Source organism: Amia ocellicauda, chromosome 1, assembly GCF_036373705.1.
Source record: "Amia ocellicauda isolate fAmiCal2 chromosome 1, fAmiCal2.hap1, whole genome shotgun sequence".
Lineage (NCBI taxonomy): Eukaryota > Metazoa > Chordata > Actinopteri > Amiiformes > Amiidae > Amia > Amia ocellicauda.
The window spans coordinates 58,216,309-58,242,293 of record NC_089850.1 but is presented as its reverse complement, the minus strand read 5'-3'; the positions used below and the strand labels follow the sequence as shown (position 1 = coordinate 58,242,293).

The window sequence follows — 25,985 nt, the reverse complement described above, 5'->3', positions numbered from 1 at the left end:
CCAGCCGGCACAGACAGACACAGACACAGGAGAGCCACAGACTGCCTTGGGTCGGTTGCTGCCAGGCTGCCTGCTTCTGTCCACGCTGAGAGCCACACAGATAGCTGAGCTACAGCGCCGGAGGGACGACGCATGCTGCTCTCACCGAGAACGCAGTAGAGCTCACAGACTGCCACGTCCAGCCACAGGGTGGCGCTGTCGTGCTGCGAGCTGAGGAAACCCTGCTGACCACCAGCCACACGACCGCAAGGGCCCACAGCAGAACTCAACCAGTTGTGGGATGCCACCTGTAGTCATGGTCAGACTAGTGACACAACACAGACTGGAGCTGTGGGGACTATAGGGCCCAGACTGGAGTGGCGCTATGGGGACTATAGGGCCCAGACTGGATCTGTGGGGACTATAGGGCCCAGACTGGAGCGACGCTGTGGGGACTATAGGGTCAGTGTGTGTGTGTCAGTGTATGTGTTTACGTGCCCGTCAGTGTGTATCTGTCAGTGTACGTGTGGGCCCTGCAAAGTTTCCTGTGTTGTGAAATCTCGGTGCTGTAGATGACAACACGACGCTGGTTCAAGGCCAGAGAGATGATCAGGGACGCCGGCTGCAGACATGGCTGGAGCCACAAGGAAACCGGATCACAAATCCCGTGTACATTCACTGCGTTTAACTTGCGCAGGACAGCGAGTGTGGCAGTGCGTGCGTGAGTCAGTGTGTCAGTGTGTGTTAATATGTTGGAGTGTAGGGAAGGAGGGGGGCGGGGGGGTCGGTTGACTGCTCAGTTACTGATCCGGCGGCAGCATATTCCTGTCACCACGGAAACCATTAGTTGCCAGGCAACCGGCCCATCATCTGTAGCGGAGTCTAAGAGTCACATATCTAATTATGGGATCCCAACAGCTCTGTGTGTGTACAGCGCACTGTCTGCCTGAGGAAGCAGGGAGGGAGGGAGGGTGGGGGAGAGAGCAATACAGAGGGAGTGTGAGTAAGACACACAAAATAGAAAAAGCAGACTTGTTGCAAAATGGGGTTGGAGAGGACAATCGGAAGAGAGAGAGAGAGAGAGAGAGAGAGAGGAAGAAGGAATGAAACAGAAACCAAGACAGATAAAATAATACTTAGAGAGAGAGAGAGAGAGAGACTTGAGGGAGCAAAGCAAAAAGGGGAGAGAGAAAACAGGCATGGAGAACACAAAAGGAAAGGGAGTTTGGCATCATTGTGAGTGGGACTGGGGTGCTTACTATGCAGACAGCTACAGTTTTGGGCCTGGGCTTGTATATCTGTCTGTCTGTACACTGCACCACCAGACCTGTTGGGACAAAAGACCAATCCCACAAGACCTCCGCTCTCAATGTCCTCAGCGGCCTGTAGCGACTGCAGGCCCACTCCTGGCCCGAGGGACGGACAGCTGACCTCCCTTTGCTAGAGAGCCAGAGGTGTCCTGTGCCATCCCCCCAGCAGCCCCCTTCCTGCTTCAGAATGTAGAAGGTGGCATCTCCCTGACAGCTCATCCCAGAGGGGTTCTACCCAGGGGATTGTAGTTTGGCCTGTTATATTTTCAGTGCTGCACTATTTTCCTGGACACCCCGTGCTGCACACACACCCCTGCGACAGAGTGCTTAATGGGGTTGGTAGATGTTTACACTTTTGCATGGCACAAAACATCGATGTGTTTTTCACATATCTGATGTTGCCAGTGCTGTCCAATAACACTGTTGTATTGTATATCACTCTTAAAGGAGGGGGTGGAGGAAATTCTCAGCTAAATTCCACGTATAACTTCCGTGTCATTACCATGTTCAGACATCGGTCCCAGGTGACCAAATAACAGCGTGAGAAACATTGTCATGAGCAGTGTGTGGATTCCAAGGCTTTTAATACAATCAATCAACAATACTGTATTCACACCACTGTAAGGCTTATGTAAGGACACAGAGCCCTCGGTGTGGGTTGTGTTGGCAGGGCCTCAGCGTGCCCACTTGTGCCACTCCACAGTTCAGGCTAATTGCCAGAGAAGGGCTTCAGGTGGCGTGCCGGGCCGTCACAGTGTGCCGTAACAAGGAAGGTGTAGCACTCCATTCGTAAGTGTGTCCGTGCTCCATTAATATTTTACACACTCTGTCAGTTATCAGAGCATGACTGCAGGTTTCCCACCCACTGCTCTCCCATTCTCTCCTCCTCCTCCCATTCTCCTATTTCTTTCTCCTTCTTTTCCTCTTCTTCCTCCTTCTACGCACTTCTCTCCTCTCCCTGTGCCCTCACTCTCCTTCTCCTTTATCCCCCCATCCCCATGTCTTTTCTGGTCTCTCTCTTCTCTCACCCAATATCTGCTCTTTCTCTGTTTATTCTCCTTCACTCCTCCAAGCTCCCCGTTTCTCTGTTTCCCCTCTCCCTCTCATCTCAAGTCTTCCCACTTATTTCCCACTTCCAGTCTCCTTGCCGTGTCTCCCTCTCTCTCTCTCTCTCTCTCTCTCTCTCTCTCTCGGCTTGTGTTTTATGTGTTTCAGGTGCTGTTCCGCGTTGAGGCATCTTCGTGTCAAGATGATTCCCGCCGCTCTTGAGCTGTAATTAAGTTGGAGAAAAAGAGACGCAGCCGCCCCATGTACAACCCCCTGTACAGCCCAGTAGAAGCAGCCCTCAGTGGGGCCCAGCACCCCTATTCCAGCGGGACGTCCTGAATGAAATCGATATAATCTCATATAGCACCCCTATTATAGCATTATTATAATACTATAATATTACTACATCTCCCCTATTATAACAGGACTATAACATAACAATTTTACTATAGTACACAGGTATAACATGATTATAACATTATACGTATACAATACCTCTCTTATTGTAATATGCTTGCTTTGAGATGAGGGCTGCACCCTAAAACAGCATCTGTATATTCAAACCTGATTGATGGACTGAGTGAAGTGACTCCAAAAGCTTGCCTCCCACTGACTCTGAAGTGGGGACCATCACGGGGCACAGAGGTGAAAAGTCAACTGAACTTATATGCCAGTTTTTTATTTTTGTTTTTTGTTTTAATTTTGTATGTAAGTGCCGTGGTTGCATTAGGGGCTGTCTAGGTTTGAAATAAACCTTCCTCACAATCACTGATGAGAGAGATCAACGAGAGAGAGAGAGAGGGAGAGAGAGATGGGAGAGGATGTGAGGGGTGAGAGAGGTTTCTTTCTTCCTCTCTCTCTCTCTCTCTCTTTGTGCAGTTGGCTCATTCCGTCACACTCTCTCTGAGGGTAAAGCGATTTACATTCTTGTTTTGGCCTTCAAATCCTCCGCAGTTTCCATGACAACATCCCTCTCTCTCTCTCTCTCTCTCCCCTTCTCTTTCTGTCCCTCACTCTCCATCTCTACTCCCTCTCCCATCTTCTCTCTTCTTTCTCCTCTCCCTCCCTCCCAATTGATTGACCCCTTCCCGGTCTCCCCGTGTCTCTTCTCCCTTCCCCTCTCTCTGTCACCTGGGGTCAGAGCCCGCTTGCTATTTGAGAGTGTGGTCTGGACAGCCCCCGCGCCGTGACAAACCACCTCCACCACCCAACGGACCCCGGTCCACTCACCGATCCGCAGAACGGCGCTCAATGTGGCATTTGGTCAGGTTGTGCCAGTTTGTGTGTTTTCTTTGTGAGAGAAAGTTGGAAGTGAAAGTGGGGGGGAAAAAAGTTGTTTATTTTTTGTTTGTGTGTGTGTATGTTCATCTCTGACCTTGTTAATAGGTAGAGGTCAGGCAGGTTAATTAAAAAAGCAAAGGCACAAAAACTCAAATTTACTAATTATGGTGCTGTAAACAAAAGAGCAAACCGTTTTTTACGAGCTTACAGACTCTAATTGCCTCAGACTGACTTTTAATTAAATGTATGTTCAGTATCCTGCATCCCATTGAACTGTAGTTTAATTATATCTACTTCAGTGAAGGACAGCATTTGAACTCCTGATCAGTGGCTCAACACACAGAAGCAGTGTAATAATAAAATGTAGTGCTAGACCCGTTAAATGGAGTTATAACACCAACTGCAGCAAAAGAAAACCAGGAAGCACTAGGGCTGTCCCGAAGCGTCAAGTGTTACCTTTGAAGGTCCGGAACACATTATTTTAGGCATGTTCGAACCTTTGTTGGTGCTAATTTGCACCGTTTACAGATTACTTCATATTAGCTACTGGTGTATAGATTTTATTGAAAATCCTACTTTTTTGCAGGTAATCCACATAAACAAAACAAAACATCCCCTTGCAGTTGAAATGAATCACGAACAGTAATCATGTTTTTATTCACACAATGTTTATGTACAGGTATTTGATTTTATGTTAACCGGAGCACCACCGGCACATCACCGGCAGAGACCCAAGGTAATACCCATCAAGAATACATGCCATCATTATAAGAATTATTCTGAGTGATTAAAATCTTTCTTCCGTGAAGGGTCAAAGGGCGCGGCACACAACAGGGTGGCTGCCCCGTCACAAGCCAGGCGTGAGAGCACACTTCCACATGGACCGCAGCCTTTTACTGTAACTACGCTCCATGACAATATGATTCTGTGTGTCTCCAGTGATCCAGAGGGCAGGGCCCCCAGTGTAGGCGAGGGCGGGATGACGCCGGCTTCAGAGTCCGCTCCCCCGGGAGGGATACAGAGCCAGTCAGGGCCGGGGCGGGGGGAAACTGTGAATATGATTTCAGCTGTGGACGGAAAGATGAAAGGTGTGTTATTAGCAACACTTGGGGGAGCGTAACGCTGTCTTCTTCACAGTCCTGCTGCTTGTTTGCTAACACTCACACGCTCCTGCTCACAGTCCGGCTGTGCTGCTCAGTCGCACGAGTCCGCAGAGACGTGCAGCCGCCACAGAGACCCGCGGGCCCGAGGACGTCTCCAGTGCGAACCCCCAGCTGCTAACGCTGGGTGGTATTATCATCTTGAGACTCCCACTCACAAACACACTCCTCTCTCCCTCCTCCTCCTCCTGCCTTCAATTTCTCTCTCTCTCTGTCTCCCTCTATTCCTCTCTCTCTCTCTCTCTCTCTCTCTCTCTCTCTCTCTTGTTTTGCTTTGTGTCATCAGGGCTGAGGTTTTGCTTATTGCTCTGCTCAGTTTTTCCAAATGCTCACTTTGAAAAGCAGAGCCCTGTCACATTAAGAGTCCTCTTCCGCACCCCCTTCCCACCCCCCACGACATCCCCCCTCCACCCCTCCCTCTATCCCTCTCTCCCTCCTTTCTCTTTCCCTCTCTCTCTCTCTCTCTCTCTCTCACACACACTCCTTCTGTCTCTCTGACACACACCCTCTCTCCCTCCCTCCCTCCCTCCCTCTCCGCAGGGCTAGGTGGGAGCGCAGTGAGGTGTCCAGTTATCAGAGCACAGGTCCTGCAGTGTAGACTTATAGGAATGTGTCTGTGTCCCAAGGAATCTGCAGTACAGCCTGAGGTTTGGACACTAGCTAGCTTTAAAAATACAGCTGCAGGGATTTTAATTATTGGTCCGTTTTTGTGTGTATATATATATAGAGAGAGAGGGGGAGAGAGAGATCTAGTGTTTTATTTTATTTGTCTCCTGGAATCAAGTGAGAGTGTGAAGGGGCCAGTGCAGGAAGTGGTAATATAGCTAAGGAAAGAGATTAAATATAACTTGGGGAAATAAGTCCACTGAATGTGAAATAAAATAAGCTGCTATTATTCATTTTATTATTATTTTATTTCTTTCTTAGGGTTGTTACAAGAAACTATTCTCAAAAGCATAATGTATAATACATAATACAGTACGATTCAATAAGTGCAAACTACAGTATATGATAACAAGCAGAGGTCCTGGTGTGATATGAAGATAGTACGAGTACAAAGTCTCATTCCCGGTGTGTGCAGAGGGGCCAGAGCAGGCACATCCATATCAATCAATCAATCCATTTTTATTCATATAGCACCCTTCGCAGGGTAGCTATACAAGGTGCTTTACAGAGTGATAACAACAATAAAATTAAAAACAAAACAAATAAATAAATAAACCTTTAACAGTTTAAATGATCTAAAATAAAGTAAAACCAACATTAAGTAAACCATTAGGGACTGAGGAGAGAAAAACAAAAACTCCTATTGATGGCAGGATTGTAATAGGAGAAAATAAATCTCTGGGGGTCCACAACTTAAGACCCAGGCCTAATGCTTGTCTCCCCTCCAGGCAGTATAGTTGTTACAGCAGCAAGGAGATCAGAGAGCTCTTGATCGGTGCTGCTTGCTGTGCTCTTCCCTCTGGTGGGGGCCTCTCGCTGGCCCTCAGGGGCGCGGGGTTTGGAACATCAACAGCCCTTGGGTGGCGATGGCTCATCAGACCTTGGGGTGTGGGTGCCCTGTTAGCCCACCATGGTGGGGTGCCTCATCAGCCCTCTGAGGGGGCTATTGCTGGAAGACATAAAGAATATTGTGCTCAGATACTGGTCATGCAGGACATCTCCAAAAACAATCATGAGTTGCATGTCCATGGCACACCGGCAGCACTATGGGCTAGAAAAACAGAGACTAAAAAGATGAGTCTTCAGCCGTGAGTTAAAGGCTGAGACAGAGGGGGCATCTCTTACAGAGGCTGGAAAATCACTCCACAGTTTCAGGGCCCTATAACTAAATGCTCTACCACCTGCAGTTTTCTTGTGTATTTTAGGGACCACTAAGTAACCAGCTTCCTGGGATCTCAATGGCTGACCTGGAGTGTATTCGAAAAGGAGATATTTTAAGTAGGGAGGTGCCAGTCCCTTTAGTGCTTTAAATGCTAATAAGAGCAGTTTGAAATCTATCCTGTAGCGCACGGAGAGCCAGTGAAGAGAAGCCAGTACTGGAGTGATGTGGCGTGCCCTAAGTCGGAGGACTGAAACACGTTGTTTAATACTTCGAACAGGGCTGTTTCTGTACTGTGGCCGGAGTGGAAGCCTGACTGAAATTTATCTTAATATGATTTTTAGTTAAAAAAGCTTGCAATTGGTTGGCAACTACTTTCTCTAGAACCTTAGAAAGGAAGGGGTGGTCTGAAATAAGTCAGTAGTGTTTAAGTGAGTCAGGTTGCTGTTTTTTGGTCTGTACTTCCTCAGTGAAACACGCTCTCTGCCTCATGCACAAGTGCACACAGTGCTGCGCTGGTGCTTGCAGTGTGGAAGGTAGAGAGCACAGGCGCAGAATGGGAATAATTCACTGTGGTGGACTTTCCGAGAGCAGGGTCCATTAGGGTATTAGCGGTGGGCAGGGGAGTGGGGCACCAGAGCAGAGCAGCGATTTCCTGCCTGGTTGGGGGGTCTGCTAGGAGCTCACACAGCAGATGATAGATGACTTCCTGTCCGGATCAGTCGTACTCGGCCCTGGTCCTGGAGCAGCTCTGGCTTTTCTGGCTTTTCAGAGACTCCAATTTACGAGCTGAACTGGGCAGAATCTTGATATTGGTTGTGTCTTCTGCTTTCCATTGTAGCCATTTCACACTTTTACCATTTACTGGCCAGGTTAGTTAGCCTTCAGCCCCTGGTTGTTGGAAGACCTTGGAGAGACACACAGCAGAGTGAGATCATTGTACTTTTGTGTGCAGCAGGGGGAGACATTTCTCCAGACATGTTTCTGAGAGTGAAGCCTCCTGCCACAGGGTCGTCGTCAGTATGCAGGGGGGCGGCACTTTACAATTGTTCATGTGTGAAGTTTTGTGTTTTGTTTTTTATATATTTTGGGTTTGGAATGATGCTGATAATTTATCAATTTGGTTCTCTGCTGCACAGGAGAGATGTAGATGAGATGACACACACACATGCATCCTCAGAAAAGTGAGCGGTCAGGCCATCCGCTGCTTTTCACATTGAGAGTACGCAGCGTAAACAGCCCAGCTGAAACTTTAGACCAGGGACGTGCAGGAGGGGGGGCAGAGGTGGGGTAGGACACTGCCCCTTTTATCCCTCCGACAAGAGCCCTCTTTGGCACAACCGCACTTCACCAGCACCCGCCTCCAGACCGCACTTTGTTATCAACCCACCCTCCCGGACTGCACTTCACCAGCAATCCCCCATCTCCCTGGACCGCACTTCTTCCGACAAGGCTGTGCACAGCACTGCTTTAGACTCATGATGGACCTAAGATTAGAGCTACACTGTGTGGACTATAGGCAGAGGCGATTCTAGGGTATGTGGGGGCTCCAGGCAAAATAGATCCTGACGGTGAAGCCGCGGGGGAGGGGGGGTGTGACAGAGTTTTCTTCTGAGGGGGGGGGGTTCCGTGAGAGCGGGGGGTGGCATACCGAGGGGGGGGCACCCCCTCAGCCTGGGGCTCAGACAATTGCCTTGTATGCCTACCCCCTACCCCCTGACTATAGGGCCCAGATTGGAGCGGCGCTGTGGGGACTATAGGGCTCAGACTGGAGCGGCGCTGTGGGGACTATAGGACCCAGACTGGAGCAGCGCTGTTTGGACTATAGGGCTCAGACTGGAGCGGCGCTGTGGGGACTATAGGACCCAGACTGAGACCGGTGATCTGGTGACTAAGGGGCCCAGCCTCCTCTTTGAGCACAGACCTGTACTGGTTGTCCCACTCGGGGACCCTGTGGCTGATGTGCAACTGCAGGGGCACAGGAGGGCCCTTCTTAACACCTCAGCCAGTAATACAGACACCCACACGTCTCCAGAGCCCCGCCGATCCCAGCCTGGATGGAAGCAGGTGAATCTTCGCTCCGCTGTGCAGGTATGATCTCGTGTACATTAAAGAGCAGTGCACTGCTGGGAGCCCCAGTCTCAGACACATTTTAGAAAGCGCACCCCCAGGGGCTGATGTCAGAGAGTGTTGCTACATCCTGCCGTGTGGGAAACAGGACTGTGTCAAAGAGAGAAGTGCCTTGAAGCCAAACCTGCCGCAGAGCATATCCTGAATTTCAAACAGCAGAGTGTGTCGCTCAGGATGGAAGCTATTTTTTTTTTTTTTCCATCAGATCTTCTGGCTTTCATGTTAGCTGAGATTTCAGTCACTTAATAAGGATTTGTGTAATTAGAACTTTCTAAAGTTGTTTTCGGCTCATGAGGAATTGCCGATGTAAAGGAAGTTGAGAAATTTGGGGCTAACTTCAAGGGCCGGAGCACTGAAAACCTTTAATAAGGTTTAATTGGCATTGGTATCGGGTTCGTTCGATTCAGGAACCAATGAGAATGCACAGAGATCCAATTCCTCTTTTCCGGTCCAGGTGTGGACTTTGGTGAGAGTTTTCTTACCTTTGGGCTTTTGTGCAATGCTGCTTCAGGAATTAGAAGAAGCCGCTTTTATATATATCAACATAGTGCCTAAAACCATGGACTTCCCAGCATGCTCTGCTGTGTGCATGAAACTCACTGTCCTGCACAAGAAAAACTTCACACTTAAATGTAAAAAACAATAAACAAACAAATCATAATAATTTGTTAATTTGGAGTAATATGTTATTAATGTAAAACTTTGATGGTACAGATGGATGCAGGTAACATCTGGTTATCTGCAAATAATGACCTGTTTATTACCTGAGGCAGACTGAAACCTCACCTATTAGCATTATTACCTGTGCGGCCGCATAAGTAGACTTTATCGTTTATCTCTCCCCTTGCAACCTATAAACTTATCACCAGCCCTGTGTCACACTGCGCCCTGCGGAATGTCGGCCCACAAAAACCTTTTGTGCGACTCTTTATTGCGCTATATGTGCAGTAATCATGAGTTGTGTCATATGCCCTCTGCTGCAGTTGCCATTACACCGAATTGCGCTCCGTTGTGTAAGTCGCTGCACGGCGGTGTGTTCCAGCTGTTGGGCTGAAACCACTGGACACGATTGAACTTCTGACTGTCCCTTTATTTGTCATGCATTTCTCATACCGCTGGATACAGAGGTCTTTGACACAAACAAACAAGACCAAATGAATGCAGTATAGGAATCTAGCCACAGCAGTAACATCAGCATGATAATAAGTTTGCTGCTTGTACACAGCCGGCAGCAGCCGGCAGCAGACGGCAGGACGGGGTGAGGACGGGCTCTTATTGTGACACAAGCACCCCGGGCTCCGGCACCAAGGCGAAGGGATGATTCTGTTTTCCCTAAATTATTATTCTGACGCGGGGGGGGCGCACAACGCAAAACACTATCCTTTCTACCCGGTACCTTGGACTGCCGTGTAACAAGCCAGTGGAGCATTTCTAGACACCATAGAGCCGGTGGCAGCATAATTGAAACGCATGCCATTATTTATTATTATTATTATTATTATTCATAATTTGCCTGTGCAATATATGCAGCATATTGCATTTCAAAGTCACCATGAAAACAGCCGTGGGGGATGTAAGGACAACATCCAAACTCCCACATTCCCCAAAAGGTCTATATGATTATAATACAGGAGTCTAAGAAAAGGCAACACAAGAAAACAGAAGCTACAGAAGTGTGCCGTAGAAAAACAAACACTATATATATATATATATATATTAGAATCATAATTGCCATTAATATTATTTTAAATTGGATTCGGGTGCCATTCTTTCTTGGATTTACAAAAAGACTGCCGGGGAGGAAGGCTAAGTGTTTTGCGTTCTTGCTTCTGTTCCTGCGTGTGTGCGTGTGTGTCAGTCAATCGGTGACTCCGGTGATCTGCGTGTGTGCGTGTGTGCGTGCGGTGTGTCTGTGTGTCTGTGTAGCCCGAGTCCTGTGCATGGCGGTGCGGTGCGCTAGCTATGGACTCCCCTCTCCGTAAATAAGCAGACCGCGCGTCCTGCCCTTCCCCGTCTTCGCCCGAGGAGGACATGAGCTCTTCCCCTCGCCTCCGGGACTCGTCTTGCCTTCCGAGCCGCGCACCCCAGCCCCCAAACAGCGCCTTCTCCTCCGCGACCAGCCCGGCCCGAGCGGCGGGACACTCGGAGTAGCAGCCGCCCGGTGTCCGCCCGCCGCCACAGCGCAGGGGGGGTGCATCTGACACGGCAACAGCGGCGGCACGACCAGGCAGGACCAGCGGTGGCGGCTGCGGGGGATGTCGGCTGGCCGTCATTGGTGACAACGGCCTCGCATAGTCTCTCACACGCAGCGGGATGAGGTAAGAGCCACAGCGCCGTCTCCTATTGCACAAGCGCAGCGTGCACACCCGGGCTGGGTCGGGGCTGGAGGTCTTGCACAGTTGTCAGCCCGTGCTGGGGACCGAGGAGAGTTGTGTTGGCGTGTGTGTGCACATACAGGCGTTGCAAACATCATGCATCGGGCCTCGGGACATGACCCAAGTTCCCCAGTCGCGCCGCTGCAGCAGCCCGCGGTGTGCGTTCGTGTGGGGCACGTCTGCGCGGGGTCTGGACGGTCTGCCGTGTTGCAAAGGGGATAGTTTGAGCCGAGCACCATCAGAAACGCGCAAATTGGACTCCAGCTCTGTGCACAGCGAGATCAGATGCTGCAAAACAGAGCCGGGGAGTATTGACTGAGCAGCTTCCCCCATGCACAGCTGAGGAATCCCATAATAATAGTTGAACTAACCCAGTGTGCGCATATTTAAAGCGTCGGTGTGTAACCGTGCTAAGGCGGTGAATAGTGCATCAGGGCAGGGGCACACGTGTAGTTGTGGCGTCTGGGATGGAGGTTTATTGCATGATGTGTGTTTGACTGGGTGTTGTGGACAGGCACTGTCCTTTGTTTCAGTGGCAGTTTTCGGAGCCAGCCTGCGTGGATACTGCGGAGTGGGTGCCAGGGGGGGACGGTGCAGGGCTGCAGGCCGCCTTGTACGGGACACTGGGGTGGGCGAGGGTGGAGGGCCGGCCTGTTTGCGGCTGTTTCGGTCCGTCTGCGTCCAGACAGCACAGTCTCATATTCCCGTGAAGGTACAGTTTCACTGGTGTGTGTAAGTGCAGTGGGAGAGCACGAACTTGCTGGGAAGGCGGAGGGGAGGGGGGCGGGAACAGCTGCGCCTGGCCCAATCAGGAGGCGCGGGGGTCGTTAGTGACGTGCGGCTCGCCCAATAGCCGGGAAGTGCGGGCCCTTCGTGTGCGCCTCGGATCAAGTTTGGGTGAGAGCTCTCTCCTGGAACAACTTGACTGCATTAATTTTCCTAGGAAGTACATCTTGTGTCTAAACAGCGAAATGATGATCCTTGAACCCTTGAGTGCCGTCGAGCCCAATGCAGTAAATCAAGACCGATTTGTAATGGCGCAAGTTTACTACTACTTGAGTAGCCAGCACAAGTTCGCACCTAAAACAGCCAACGCAACGTGTAGGCTGCGTTGATGTAGTGTATGTGTTTGCAGGGTATATTTGATAACGTTTCATTATACTTAACAGCAGCGCACTTAGCACACCGTGATGGTAACAACAGGCAGCTTGCACATCAACAAAATGTCGAGCGGCAGCCCCTGCACAGCCGCCGTCGTTTGCGCTGTTATTTAATTTTCCATTTCCGCCCGCGGGCCGCACAGCCGTGATGACGCAAGCGCCGCTGCCCCGCGTCCACCGGTGACAGCGGAGTGTCGGCTTTGACTCATCGGTGACAGATGAGCTCAGCGCCGGCGAGCTGCGCCTCCCCTCCCTGCCCGCCTGCCGCCCGGCCTGGGCAACCTGCTGTACTGATGCTTGTTTATTTTGTGACCATGTTTTACCGGCATTTAGCAAAAGGGAAAAAGAGATAATGACAAAACAAGAGCGTGGGTACAACTATTGCGCTGCCTCTGCACCTCCATCTCATTACACTATGAAACGGATAAGTGCCGGAGTGTAAGTCGGTAGTGGTTTATTACTGCTGCTTATTGATCATTTTGTAATGTTACGCTCAAGCTGAGGCTGGTGTTATTGGGGAGGTTGGGGACACATACATAAATGGGTTTTGGTGAAAGAGGGCCCTGTACTTCATGTAACCCAGCACCACATTTTCTTACTCCTCACAAACTGGAATTGCCAACGCAGTCCAAACTCGCCACTAATACCCTCTTGGCGGTGCCAAGATGGGGCACTTGGTTGACAATAATTGCGGCCTCACAGGACCGGGTGCCTGCGTGCAGAGTGGAGGAAACCGTGGACCGCTAAGACCCCCCCCAACTCAGACTGATGTGTAGTGTGTGGTCAGAGTCGCTGCTCAGGGTGGAACCGCCCTCTCGGTCACACTACGCCGGTCTGATCCGCCCGGCCCGGGTAGGGATGACGTCCCTGGAACGAGCTCGCACACTATCAGCTGTTTTGCTTCACCAACCAGGTGCTTGGTTTCCCTTCTTCTTGGGGGAATCCCGGTCACACTTGGCTAAAGCCCAGGCCAAATTTCAGCTGATAAACTCTGTGTTTCAGGGTTCGGGTTTGGAAAAGGAAGAGTCCACATTGTCTCACACACGCTAACACCCTGCAGGCTTTTTCTCCTTTTTGTCTCTGGGATAACAAGTTATGTGACTTCTGTAGAATTCTGCGCAGTGGAAGTTGGTCAGAGGTAAAAGGATGCAAGACTCTATATACTGCATCCTATAGCCGGGATCTGAACCAGTGTTGGTGCCTATTAATCCCTCTTGTCAGGACGCTTTCCGGCTTTCAAACCCCTCTCGGTGCCCACTGTGATGCCAAACGCACCCTCGGCTTGCCCTTTTCTGTGGAAACTCTTAACTGATCTTAAAAAGCGTCTTCAATAGCCACACCTTTCCCATGAAATGTTGAACTTAAAATGGGGATTGGGGGGAGGAGTTGTCCTCCAAATGCTTCATCTGACGGCTGAGCAATAAACACTTTGCTTTTCATCTTTGGAAACTCGATAACACTGGGCTGGGACTCCTGGAAATAAAGTAGATGTAGGAAATGCTTTGCTGAGATTTAATTATCATCTCCCCTTTGTGCCAACATATCTCTCCCTCTCTCTTTCTCTCCTGGTTTGACCATTTAAAGTGAAGCGAGGCTGTAGTAGTTTAAGCGTTAACACCATTTAATTGAAAATGCGTATATAAAACCCAAACTGCTTCGTTGAACGTGAAGGACATTGACGCAGACAAGCTCTCACACCCCCGACCAGAATGATGACATTTCCCCCTCTGGTGTCGTCTTCATTATCAGAATGATATTGGAGATGATAAACAAACATTTCTAATTGAAACACGTTTGTTTATTTGTAAGCCCCAGGTATCATTGCAATAATAAAGGAAACACGAGAGCCTCCTAATCGTATTTCTGTGTTTATGAGGGTGGACATGGGGTTCATTAGCGGATTTAGGTGTTGGGCGTCTGCTCGCCTGCTTGAGAGTTAATAACGAAGCCCGCAGGTCTGCTCCCACATCTCACAGAGTGGCTCCCCTGGCGATTTTCTCCAGTCTTGATAACTTAATTTCTTCTCCCCAACACAAGGTTGGATTCTCGCTCTTTTTAAGTTGGACGTTTCTCGTGCTTGTGCCCTCAGCCTGTGGTGCCGCGCTGTCACCCCCGACCACTTCTGGGAGAACCTTGCCGTTTTTCTTCACATATTTATCAAAATCAGATACTTTAAAAATATATCTCACTTTTTTTTTTTTTTGTGTTCGTTTTTTTTAACCATAACCATTTAAGCACTGTCTTTCGGGGGCGGGTGGGTGGGCGGGCATGTGTACTTTGACATCTTCCAGGGGGATGAGTAGAATACAAACCTAGGGGTCAAAGGGCACGCCACCCCCTTCATCTACTGTCATAGATACGATGCACTTTTTGAAAACAGGAAGATGACCTTTAATCTTTTGCAGTATATCAGGGTTAGGCAACCCTGGTCCTGGAGTGCTGATTGTATGTGTGTCTCAAATCAGCAATTGCTAAACAACCGGAACACATTTTAATTCGAAACAATTAAGACAATCACTGAATCGATTAATTTATTAAGGGGCTCGGGGAAAACCAAAACTGCAAGCGTCTGTGCCACTCCAGGAACAGAGTTGCCCTCCCCTGTGGTATTTCCTCTGGAAATTAAGAGCGTTTGCATTTTAGGGACTGAGAATGGGAGGCACTTCTGTGCATAGAGAGTGGCAGGGGTCAGGAACAAAACGGTCAGGCCTGGTGACTGAAACGCACTTGGCCGCAGGGGGGTCTGGGATCGGGGAGCGAACCGAGAGGCATGTCAGACATGCGAGAGGATCCTGGTGACCTCCTCTTGCGTATGACCTTCAGAATGTTCTTGTGCGTTTTTAAAAAGGCTGCGAATGCGACCTTCCCGATCCCAGACAGGCTCTGATTAGGTGACGGCAGATGTCTGAGTCTTATTGACGTCGGAGAAGATTCCAAGACGGTGCTGGCTCTTGTTCCAACTCCATAAAACCAGTTCAGCCTCCATAGCTGACCTGACCCTTTGATAATACAGATCGCCTTTATCATTAAAGATCAGTTGGAAGAAAGACATTATTATTATTATTATTATCTGGCTGAAGCCTTGGACCCAGGAGAAATAGCCTACATTCAGCAAACGAAAAAATAAAAACTTAGGTTGTGCCAAGGTTACATACAATAGGGCTGGTATAACCGTAACAGAACTGAAGGGATTGTGTTGTAAAATAAAATGCAGTGCAGGAGACGGCAGAGGATGTGCGGTGCTGAACAGAGAGAGCTGTGCTGCTGATAACAGTCTGTAGGTGGCAAAGCAGTGAGTACAGTGGAATGCAATCGCTGGTAAGCTAGTGGCGTGTTGGGGTGGGGGAGTGTAGTCCCGGCCGGGTCCAGCTCTGGACCTGCAGGGCTGTGAGTTTGTTACTCCACAGCTGACTCTCGGTGCACACGCGTGTTGAGCGGCTGGCGGACAGGACAGTCGGGCTCTCTGCGCTGCTGCCAGCGTCGCTCTTATCTGGGCCTCCGATCGCAGCGCCGCAAGGGCTAGGGTTACACGGCGCGCTGCAGAGGCGGGGCATTAAACAGTAATGAGATATCGAGACGCAGGCTCCTGCAGGCCGGGCGGCCCGGAAACACCCGGCGGCACCGTGGGGACCCGGAGAGGTTAGATAGAGGGATAGAGGGATGGAGGGAAGGAGTGTGGGCCAGTGGTGAGTGCTGATGGACCAGGAGACAGACAAACGGAGAGGGAAGGTAGTAATTTGGGCAAGTGGTCAAGATGAGGGGCCAGGAGAGAGAGCTGTGGGTTGAGAAGGAGGAAGAGGCTTTGTGGGCTAGTGGTGAGAGAGAGAGAGAGAGAGAGAGAGAGAGAGAGAGAGAGAACCATTTGGGCTGAATGGTTAACGGGGAGGAACTGTCACCGATGGAGGCAGTGGTTGGAACTGAGAGCGAGGGCTAGATGTGGTGTGAGTTTTTGCAATGTTGCTGCTCTCAGGCTCTCTCCCCTCCTCACCTCCCTACCTCCCACTGACCCGGGTTGACAAGTGTTGCCTCCAGAGGTATCTTCTAAACCATCTGTCTTGATCTGTTGCTTCAGTTCTTGTGGACTAAATAATCACACACAAATAATTACAATGCATGACTTTTCACCCCTCTGCTGCAAACTCTGCCCAGCGTGTCTTCTCGTTCCCTCGCATGCCAGAGAGGGGGAGATACAAAATCACACTGTCGCTTAACAGACAACCCTCATCCGTTTGTCATTTGCTGTCTGTCTCGACAGCTTTATTAAAATACACTGCCCGGCCCTAATGCAAATAGCTGGCTGGGAAAGTGGCTCTGGGCCACATCTCTGTGGCCACGTGCTCTTTACACACTCACAAAAACACACACACTCACTCGCTCCAATTCTTTATTACACAGCGTCAAACACCCACGACCTCGTGCGGGACTCGCAGCCACGTCGAGCCAAAGCCGGACCCCTTTACTTCTCTATAGGAGCAGGGCGGCAGGTGGATGCGTTACAGTGACATCACGCCCCTGGTTTGTCACAAATCCCACGACCCTCCTCGGGGCGGCCCCTTGTGTAGAGGTCTTTGGCGGGGGGAGGAGATGAGCTTATGGCCTTAATTAAGACAAGCAGATAATCCCCCCCCCAGATATTATTGAACACCTCTGTATCTCTCCTTCTGGGACACTGCCACAGGTCTCGGAGTGACTCAGGGCTGTACATCTCAAGCTTTGTGACCTTTCCAAACATCTGCTTCGAGAGACGTGAAATTAAGACCTCGTACGCTTTTCGGCCTCTCTCTTTGCTTGCAGATCAAAGGGCTCTCCAGAGGGAACAGTCTTTCAATAATTAGTATCTTTAAAAGCTCCGCAGCTCTTTTCTTTCACGCGTGTGTGTGAGAGATTTGCTCCCTCTCTTTTATCAGGTTTTCCTCCCTCCCTCCTTCCCTTGCCTGTTAACAAGTGGCGTTATTTGCTCAGACCCGTGCCACGGTCCCGTCGTCATGGTGACCTGCGAGTCCCACTCCAAACACACACAGAGGTCGGACTCGGAGGAGCTGGCGCCGGCGCCGTGTTGTCAGTGTGGTGTAATGGCCCAGACGACTGTGACTGGCAGGCGGCCCCAGCGGGTGTTGACGGATACACAGCTCGTGGTTATTTTGTCAGTTTGTGAACGCGGTGTTGGGCCGGTGGTGCAGGTGTCTTTACCACTCGCCCCTCTCAGGGTGTCAGTCTGAAGATGTCCCGTACTTCTGACCATCTGCAGACCTTCTCTGACCTTGACAGCCATTGCCCACAACCTAGTGGAGCCAAGGGGATCCCAGTCCTATTGGCTACTGACAACTCTGAGTGGAGCGGCACTGTGGGGACTATAGGGCCCAGACTGGAGCGGCGCTGTGGGGACTGTAGGGCCCAGACTGGAGTGGCGCTGTGGGGACTTACAGGGCCCAGACTGGAGCGGCGCTGTGGGGACTTATAGGGCCCAGACTGGAGCTGCACTGTGTGGACTATAGGGCCCAGATTGGATTCAGACTCCGTTGTGCGATCAGCTTGTTTTCCACTGAAATGAGCTCAAGAAATTCACACCGCATTTACATTTGTGTTTTGCATCCAAAATAATTTGCTAAGTATTTGCATTCAATAGGATGCTATTCATTGTATATACTTGTCTGACACCTTCTTCCAAGTTGTCTAATAACACCCTTGAAGCGAGATAATGTCTAAGGAGGTAAACATAAAACATATATAGCCTAGAACACAATATGTTACACAATGTAGTGTTGACACACACTAGTGTATGCAGGGTTGATTGACAGAACGATATGTAGTTGCATTTAGTAGTGTATCCGGCCTCCCTCCCTCCCACCTCAGGGATATAGAGCGCGGGAGTTCTGTCAGACAGGGTTGTGTGCCCTGCCAAGTTATTTGGGAGAGTACAACACACACACACACACACACACACGTCTTCTTAGGATCCAGGGGTGACCAGCAGTAACGAGAGAGAGAGAGAGAGAGAGAGAGACGGACAGAGAGAGATACAGATACATACAGGAAGAGAGACAGACAGTAAAGGCGGGAGTGAGAGGGAATGAACGCACAACACACGCACAAAAGGATGTTTTTTCCCCCATCTTTTTCCTGTTGAAACTGAATGGGTTTATTTTTATTGACTTTGATTCGGAAGGGCTGGAGCTGAGAGGGTTTTCTCAAGCTAGATATGGTGGCTGTGCAACTCAGTCTCTCACTTGATCCCCCTGTCCTGTGCCATTTGTTGAAGGAGGTGTGTGTGTGTGTGTGTGAGAGAGACAGAGAGAGACACATGGGTGGGTAAACTAGACCCGAGTTTAGTGTGTAAGTGGGTATTTATCCGGACTTAACCCTTTGTATTCAAGGTATTGAAAGCAGCTCCCCCGCCCTCTGTTCTCTGTCCCTCATTCATGTGAACGACCTCCCAGTTAATTGTAGCCAAGCCAGACTCATGCAGGGGCTCAGGGGCAAGACGTACAGACTGAAGGAGATGGGTCTCTTCAGTCTTGGCTAACCATGGCCAATAGGAGACCTGTTTGAGGATTTTAACCAATCTAAGGAGACTCGGTTGGTTCAAACCCAGACAGAAGAAGGAGTAAATGGGGAAACAAGTTGAAGCTTATTGTGCTTTGATATGTGCAGATTCTTCCACAGAGAGCAGGAGTCCCCAGCTGCCCCTCCAGGACTGAATGCCCAGACTGTAGTGTCTTGGGTCTGACATTTGGGGGTTTTCTGGGAACCCAGGCTGGCTCTGTGGGAGAGTCCCTCTGTGTGGAGGAGACTTGCTGTGACGCAGTTCCTCTCTTCTGGTGTTTCTGCAGTGCGTGTTTACAGCTTCTTCCCTAGAGGTCGAGACTTCACTGGTTCTGTGATTCCCCTGAAACGCCCACAACTGGTGGAGTGCCGCCACTGCTTCAGCTCAGTGTGAAGTTGACCGAGGGATTTTTTCTCAATCCGCCACTGAACCAAATGACCTCAATGCCCTGCTGCTTGCCTGTGACCCGTGAGAGCTGCCCTTTGCTGCTGCTGATGGGCCTGGCATCCTGGGAAGTGTGGGACTGATAGCGCATCCTTTCCTGGGACAAGAGGGGCGCTGCCCACAGCTCCTCCCCAGACTGGGACGGGTGTCAGGAGTCAAGTCCGTTCTCAGTCTGGTGTGTGTGCAGGTTCACAAAGAAAGGAAGACGCACATCTTTGATTCTTTTCTTGCACAAAAATGTAATGGATGTCACAGGTCAGAGGTTGTTGTGAGATTGTGGCCCAGAGGGCCCTGCCAGCACTGATGAGGTTTTACAGTGAGGGGCCCCTGTACATCTACCCACAATGCACCCTGTCCCAGAGCTGGGAGTGGAGCTCAGTGTTGGCTGACTGGCTTCTCCAGAACAACGTGTAAAAGGCACAACTGAAATACAGGAGAACTGGAGGGTGAGGAGGGGGTGCTGAGTAGAAAAAGGGATCATAATAGGGAGGCGGGAGTGAAAAAGTGAAAAGAGAGAGACAAAGAAAGTAAAAAAAAAAAAAAAAAGAGGTATTCCCTCGCTGCAGACCGACTGCATTCTATAGTGAGCGACCGGCGTGTCCGAACAGGATCGGATTCCTTTAATCCGTCCCAGCCCCTCTCTCTCTCTCTGCCCTTACTGTGGTGCTGGGGGGGATCTTGTCTTTTGCGCAATGTAGTGCAGATTGTGGTTGGATCAAATACACGGACTGGTGGGAGGTGGAGGACAAGGTCTGCTTTGGTGCCTGGGACTCGACCGCCTCTCGGAACGCACAGCTGCCTTCTTGTGCTGTGCGTTCCTCTGTGCCGTTTTAGTGAGCCCCTGTTTCTGTACATTAATGTCAGACTCTCGCACTGCGTTTGCTCTCCTGTTGCACCGGTGCATGGAGTTCAAAGGTAATTTTTGAGCTCTGATATAACAGTTGGGTGCGTTCCTTCCCTGTGACCTTTGCACCCAGTGAGGGCATTCAGTTGTGGAAAACAGCAGAACAGAATACACCGTGCATGGACTGAGTGTGTGTGTATGTCTGTGTGGGTGTTTGTCTCTCTGTCTGTGTCTGCCTGTCAGTGCACAGACATTGCACAGAGAGTTAAACTATTACCAGAGCAGATATCACAACACACTTTTCACGGCGTGTGTGTAATGTGCAGTGGGACAGGCCCAACCTGTTATGGTAATACACTGTGTGGTCTGTCTGTTTTCCCCAATTACTCCGCTGCCTGAGAAGTCCTCGTCGGCAGAAAAGTGGTTGCTGAAACATGTTTAGTGCAAACAGGAGCCATCAGAAAATCGCTTTCAGAGAAAACTAAACGAAATGAAAAACGTGTCAGTTCTCTCCGCTGGGCCTGTGGCGCGTTTAACCATGGAGAAATCAGTTTTCCGCTACTTGTTGCCCGTTACAGCTGACTGTAAAAACTGCTGCTTTATCTGTGGCCCTACAGCAGGAGATCCTGTGAAGTGAGGGAGCTCCTGAAATCGGCAGCCTTAAAAGACTCAACAGGCATTTTCCTCCTTCCCTCTCTCTCTCTCTCTCTCTCTCCCCCCCTCCCTGGGGGTTCCTCCACATCTGCTCCAGCTGCATTCCCTGCTTTTACACAGAACCCGCGATTGTTGATTTTAAACTGGTTCCCTCACCACCTAGTCGTGCCCGATCCACAAAAATAAACGGATAAATCAATCTATTTCCACACAAGCAGTGTAGTATTAGTCAATAACGTATTTCTCTGGTTACTACGAGGGAGGTCTTGGTGCTCGGGGGGGGGGGGGGTCCCCTCAGTAGGTCGCTGAAACCCCCCTCGCTTGCTCACCAGCCGAGAAAACCGAAAAACCTTATTTGAAAGTCAGTATTTCGATTCAGTGGTTGAAAACTGAGCTGTGAATGTCAGAATAATCTCGGTAGGCACGGCTTATTTTACTTTTTGCGTATAATTCACTTCATTCCACACAGCCCTCCCGATCACAAAGAGCTTGGGGTTCCGGATGGAGTCGCATATTCTTCAAGATCCGAAAATGTGACGTTTTTTGTTGTTGCTAAAAACAAACCAAAATCCCCAGTGTAAACTCCTCAGTCATCGTTCATCATGAGGGGAACTTTTTGCTCTGTTTTGGCTGGCTTGAGACTTTGGGTTTTGTGGACTGAAAACTTTATTTTTATGGGCTTTTAAACCCTCTTAATGTCTTGCTACTAGAGTGTGTTTTATACCTGAAATGTTTTGAAAAGTGTGCGGCGCTCTCGGGGCTAGCTAGACATCCATCTGTGTTGCATTAGGCTATCAGGCATTATACTAGAGGACGCTGGCTCTGTGTGTGTTGTGTCTCTCTCATTTCTCATTCCTTCTGCCTCGCCCTCCTGTATTTCAGTTGTTCTGTTTGCCCTTTGTGGGGGTGCAGGGTGGTCTTCCTCTCTCCCGGAGGGCCGCAGCTGTGCTCTCGATTGACCGGCCATCCCAGTGTTTGGACGTTTGCAAATGAAATTCCCAAAAAGAGAGAGAGAGAGGAATTCCAGCACCGGCAGGGTGACGCCACTGAGTGGAGTCGAGGGTGGCGGTCGGGTCAGGTTTGGACCCGGCCAGCTGTTGAGGGATTGAAACGACCTGGGCTCCCCTGAATGGCAGGCAGGGTGTGTGTCTGAGAGAGAGAGAGAGTGCAGGGGAGTGTGTAGTGTGTGTGTAAGTGTATGAGCGTGTTGGTCTGGGTGGGAGTGAGTGAGTCTCAGTGTGTGTCAGTGATCGAGTATGTGTGTGTTTTTGTGTGTATGTGTGTGCTGTAATAAACCGTGTGCGTGCAATCTGACGGCTCCGTGCCCTGCGCTGCCATCAGCCAGGAAACCGTGACCTTCTTTTCCCTCGGACACAGTAACTCGCTCTCCTCCACAGTCGCGGAAGGAGCTGTGTGTAAATATACACTGTTTTTATTTGTTGGTTTGCTTATTTATTTTTGTGTTCCCAGGGGACGTTGGCTATTAATACATACTGGCTCTGAAAACACAGCCTGTTGCCTGCTGGACTGTGGGACTTTTCTGCTGGCGCGTGGTGTCACTGACCGGTCCCTCCAACCCTCACCACTGACTCAGGGCTGACTGGGACGCCTCCGTTAATACCTCTGGGCAAATAATCCTCTGTTTTACGGGCAGATCGTGTCGGTATGAGGGCGGTGTTGGAGACTGCTCCCGTCTCTTTGGATTCTGGGAAAAGGCAGTCACCCTGTACTGCAGTACACAGAGGTCTGCTCCAGTCCTAGAGAGTCACAGGATCCTCTGCTGTCCTCTCCAGCCAAACTCTCAGTTTCGCAGGCAGTTATTGGCTTCCTGAGCCGAGATTTTTAACCTTTGATGGAGGAATACTGTGAAACCTGACAGACTGTGGGACGTGAGACTGACACCCCTGGATCTGTTCTTTTCTGCTTTGCGATTGGAAACGACAGGTGTGCAGCCAGACCTTCGCATGAGCTACACAACGTGGCCTCGGCGCTGAAGTGTGGAATATAAGCATGTTGCGTTGAAGAGACCAGGGCTGCATACACAGTTTACACACACCCCCCACCCGGGGAGTCGGCTTAATTTTCAGGGACGTGTTGCAGCAAACCCCTGCTGCTCTCTGTGTAAAGCAGGGCCACGTTTCAGTCCCATACGTCTTTCTCTGGGCACAGTTGAGTGCAGAGAGGGGTCCGCGGGACTTCAGATACCCCTGTGGAGTAAAGTGCATTACACCCTGGCCCTATCACCCTGTCTCACTGTTGACAGTCAGTGACTTATGGCTGCCAGGTACACTGCACTTCTCACCTAAGGAAGCGGGTGGAATCTTTTTTTAGTTTTTTGTTTGCCTGCTCTTTAATTGACAAAAGGAGGCGATCGCAGAGGCGGGCAGGGAGAGATCAGAGCTGTCTGTCGGTGCATTGAGAGGCGCGGGCCCTGGCGGCGGCAACACCGCAGCAGGCACACCGTCTTGCTGCTGCGTCCCAGCGCCGCTGAGCGCAAGGGTCTGTCAACGTGTTCAGACACAGATGCCCTCGCCTTTTGAAGTTACGTTTCTCTGCCAATCAATAGCTCAACCTGAACAACAGGTCTGAGAGAGAGAGAGAGAGAGAGAGAGAGAGAGAGAGAGAGAGAGAGAGAGAGAGATCAGTCACCCTTCATAGCTCCCTGTTGAGAGAGAGGTGGGTTGTGTTGTGGAACAAACTGCAAGAAACTAGAACAACCATCAACTTGGCTTCCATTTGCATGCCGGCCTGCACATTATTATTTTTTTCCTTTTTCTTTTTTTTTTTTTTTTCCATCTTCTCTTTCCAGGCAGCAGCTCACAGTTTTGCTTCTCGGCACAAAGCCTCGATTGTTGTGATTGCTGCTCGCGCCCTGCCGCTTGGCTCTGGCCGTAGGTATCGGGTGGATTAATCTCTGCCAACGGTGATAAGCCCTCCGTACGGCCCAGACCTGCTACACCCGCAGTTAAGCACTAATGAAGCTCCTGGGGGCAGCGGAGGGCTTGACACGGCCCTGGGGGGGAGCGCACTGCTCCGGCAGCGGGAGTCTGGGGGTCTCGGGATGTTGAGGAAGCTTATGGGCACAGCCATGCGAGGGGACAGACGGTGTGTGATGTGCATCAGTTGTGCGACTGAGGAATCTGTAGTTGTGGAAGTGTATTACTCTCCCAAGCTCAGCTGATGGTGCACAGACATCGTCCTTTGGTTTTTAGCAGTCAGTGTGGGTGAAAGAACAAACGTATGAATTGTGTTGTATAATTGGATAAGTATAATTTAGTATATGATCTTTTTTGTTCTTGTATATCCATCAAGTGATTACTACCTCAGAAACAACAGACTAAAACCAAATGCTGATTTTGTAACTGGACTAAAATGGAATTGGGGAATCAACACTCAAAGAAATACTATTATAAACTGGTACAATTGTGTACTTAAACTTGACTGGCATGAGGAATTTAACGGCTTGATTTTTTTTGTGTGTGTGTTTTTGGCATGGGAGGTTTGTGCCATCTTCCGACCTCTTCTTGTGAACAGAGCGTGTGATTGACAGTAGTAAATCAGTAGTCGGAATTTGCTTCGTTTTGTACATTTAATTCGTATTCTGATGCATGAAAATGCTCGAGTCCTCTCGGGCGGTGGGCCTTGTGATGTCATTCTCTCGCTCCAGTCACCTTTAGCACTGTGGACTTAAACTGCGCTTTCGCTCAAGGAAAAGACCCCTCTGGTTCTGAGTATCACACACACTTGATTTAAAAATCTTTTTCACAGCAGTTGCAGGTTTAAAGCTTGCCTTCCAAGTTACAGATTTTCATCATGGATAGGGACGCCTCTCTTTTTTATTATTTTTTGGAGTACATAGATTGCGTAGATGACGCGTGTGACATCACCAATAGCATCAGTGGAAAACTGTCTAGGGCGATGTTTCCGTGCTACTGTCTGTGCTGACCAGATCTTGCTGCTTTTGGGGACTGTTTTCGAGCGCCTTCTTGCTCACGTACTCGATTATCAGTCGATGTGCTCTTTGAGGAGGTGGGCTTTTCCCGCTAGTAAGACTGCGCGCTCGCATCGTCCTGCAGTCAACTCTCATCTGGGTGGGCGGCCCTGATCTGAGAGCTACGGGCTCAACGAGAGGTGATGCAACACCCCGACATCCAGTGACACAGTCTGGGGTGGGGGGGACCCTGTGCGTTCGGCTGTGACAGGAGGATCTCTGGGGAGTTTTTTATTTTCTGGTTTAACCCATGTTTGAATGGGTAGGGACGGGGTTTAAAGTGGCCGTTCTGGCTGCACCATCTACTAGGGGGCTGTGGTGTTGGTCAGAATCTCTGTTATTAAATGGGGAATAACGACATTATTATATTTATTACATTCTTAGAAACAAAATACATTATTTTCCCATAGATTTTTCTGTTATATATATACGGCTGAGCACTTGCATGTTGGTTTCCCTGAGATATTGTCCCCACCAAAACATCCTGGAGGCTGGAGACAAGAGTTTGATTCATCCAGCTTAATCATTTAATCAGTGCAGTTAAGTAGCTGAGAGCAGAGAGAATTTATTGGCCTTGGGTGGGGGGTTGGCACACTCTCACACACAAAACAAACTAAGACTACAACCCCAGCATCTCGAAATGGAGTGGTGTGAGGAAGTGTGTCGACAGCTGCGTGTCCTGACTCACAGTGACTCAGACAGAGAGAGAGCAGGGCACACAGGGCTGGGGAGGGATTTGCATACAGCACTCTCTCACCTCCCCCACCCACACACATGCACACACATGCACGCACACACGCATGCACACACACACACACAAACGTGCTTCCTGGTAGGGGAGGGACCGGGAGCTGCAGTGGGAGGGGCAGAGAGAAGCGTCAGGTTACAGGCCCTCGGTTAGGCGCTGTGCTCTGTGTCCTCGCCTGTGTGTTTGACTCTCTGGGTCTTGCCTGTGTTTTTTTTATTTGTTTTATTTTTATTGATCACTTCCTGATGAGTTTCAAAGTCCAGGGCTCTCACTCTTGTGAGATCGGTATCCAGTAAAATCAGTGCAGTGCAGTGCTGGGGGGTTGGGGGGCGGGGCAGTGTGTCCTCCAGGCTGCCGTCTGTCTCATGTCTTAATTGTCCAGACTGTGACACCAAGGCAGTCAACTATACCTGTAGTCTTGTGCACTGGATTATACTGTAGTGTATTGTATTGCATCATGCTCTATAACAGTATGCTCTAATTTAATGTTCTG

At 49.9% G+C, this 25,985-nt stretch overlaps 2 protein-coding genes across 3 annotated transcripts in view; one reads left to right on the top strand and one right to left on the bottom strand.

Annotated features, from left to right (window-relative positions):
* The window catches only part of LOC136759337 (V-set and immunoglobulin domain-containing protein 10-like 2), a 39,132-nt gene extending 28,127 nt beyond the window's left edge, over positions 1-11,005 (bottom strand). Inside the window, exon 1 of the mRNA XM_066714281.1 lies at positions 10,816-11,005. Coding sequence (XP_066570378.1) covers positions 10,816-11,005 — 190 coding nt within the window. The remainder of the gene's footprint in view (positions 1-10,815) is intronic.
* The window catches only part of bcl9l (bcl9 like), a 30,477-nt gene continuing 14,598 nt past the window's right edge, over positions 10,107-25,985 (top strand). For both annotated transcript variants that reach the window (XM_066710870.1, XM_066710861.1), the window contains exon 1: positions 10,107-11,050. The gene's annotated coding sequence lies outside the window, so the exon portion shown is untranslated. The remainder of the gene's footprint in view (positions 11,051-25,985) is intronic.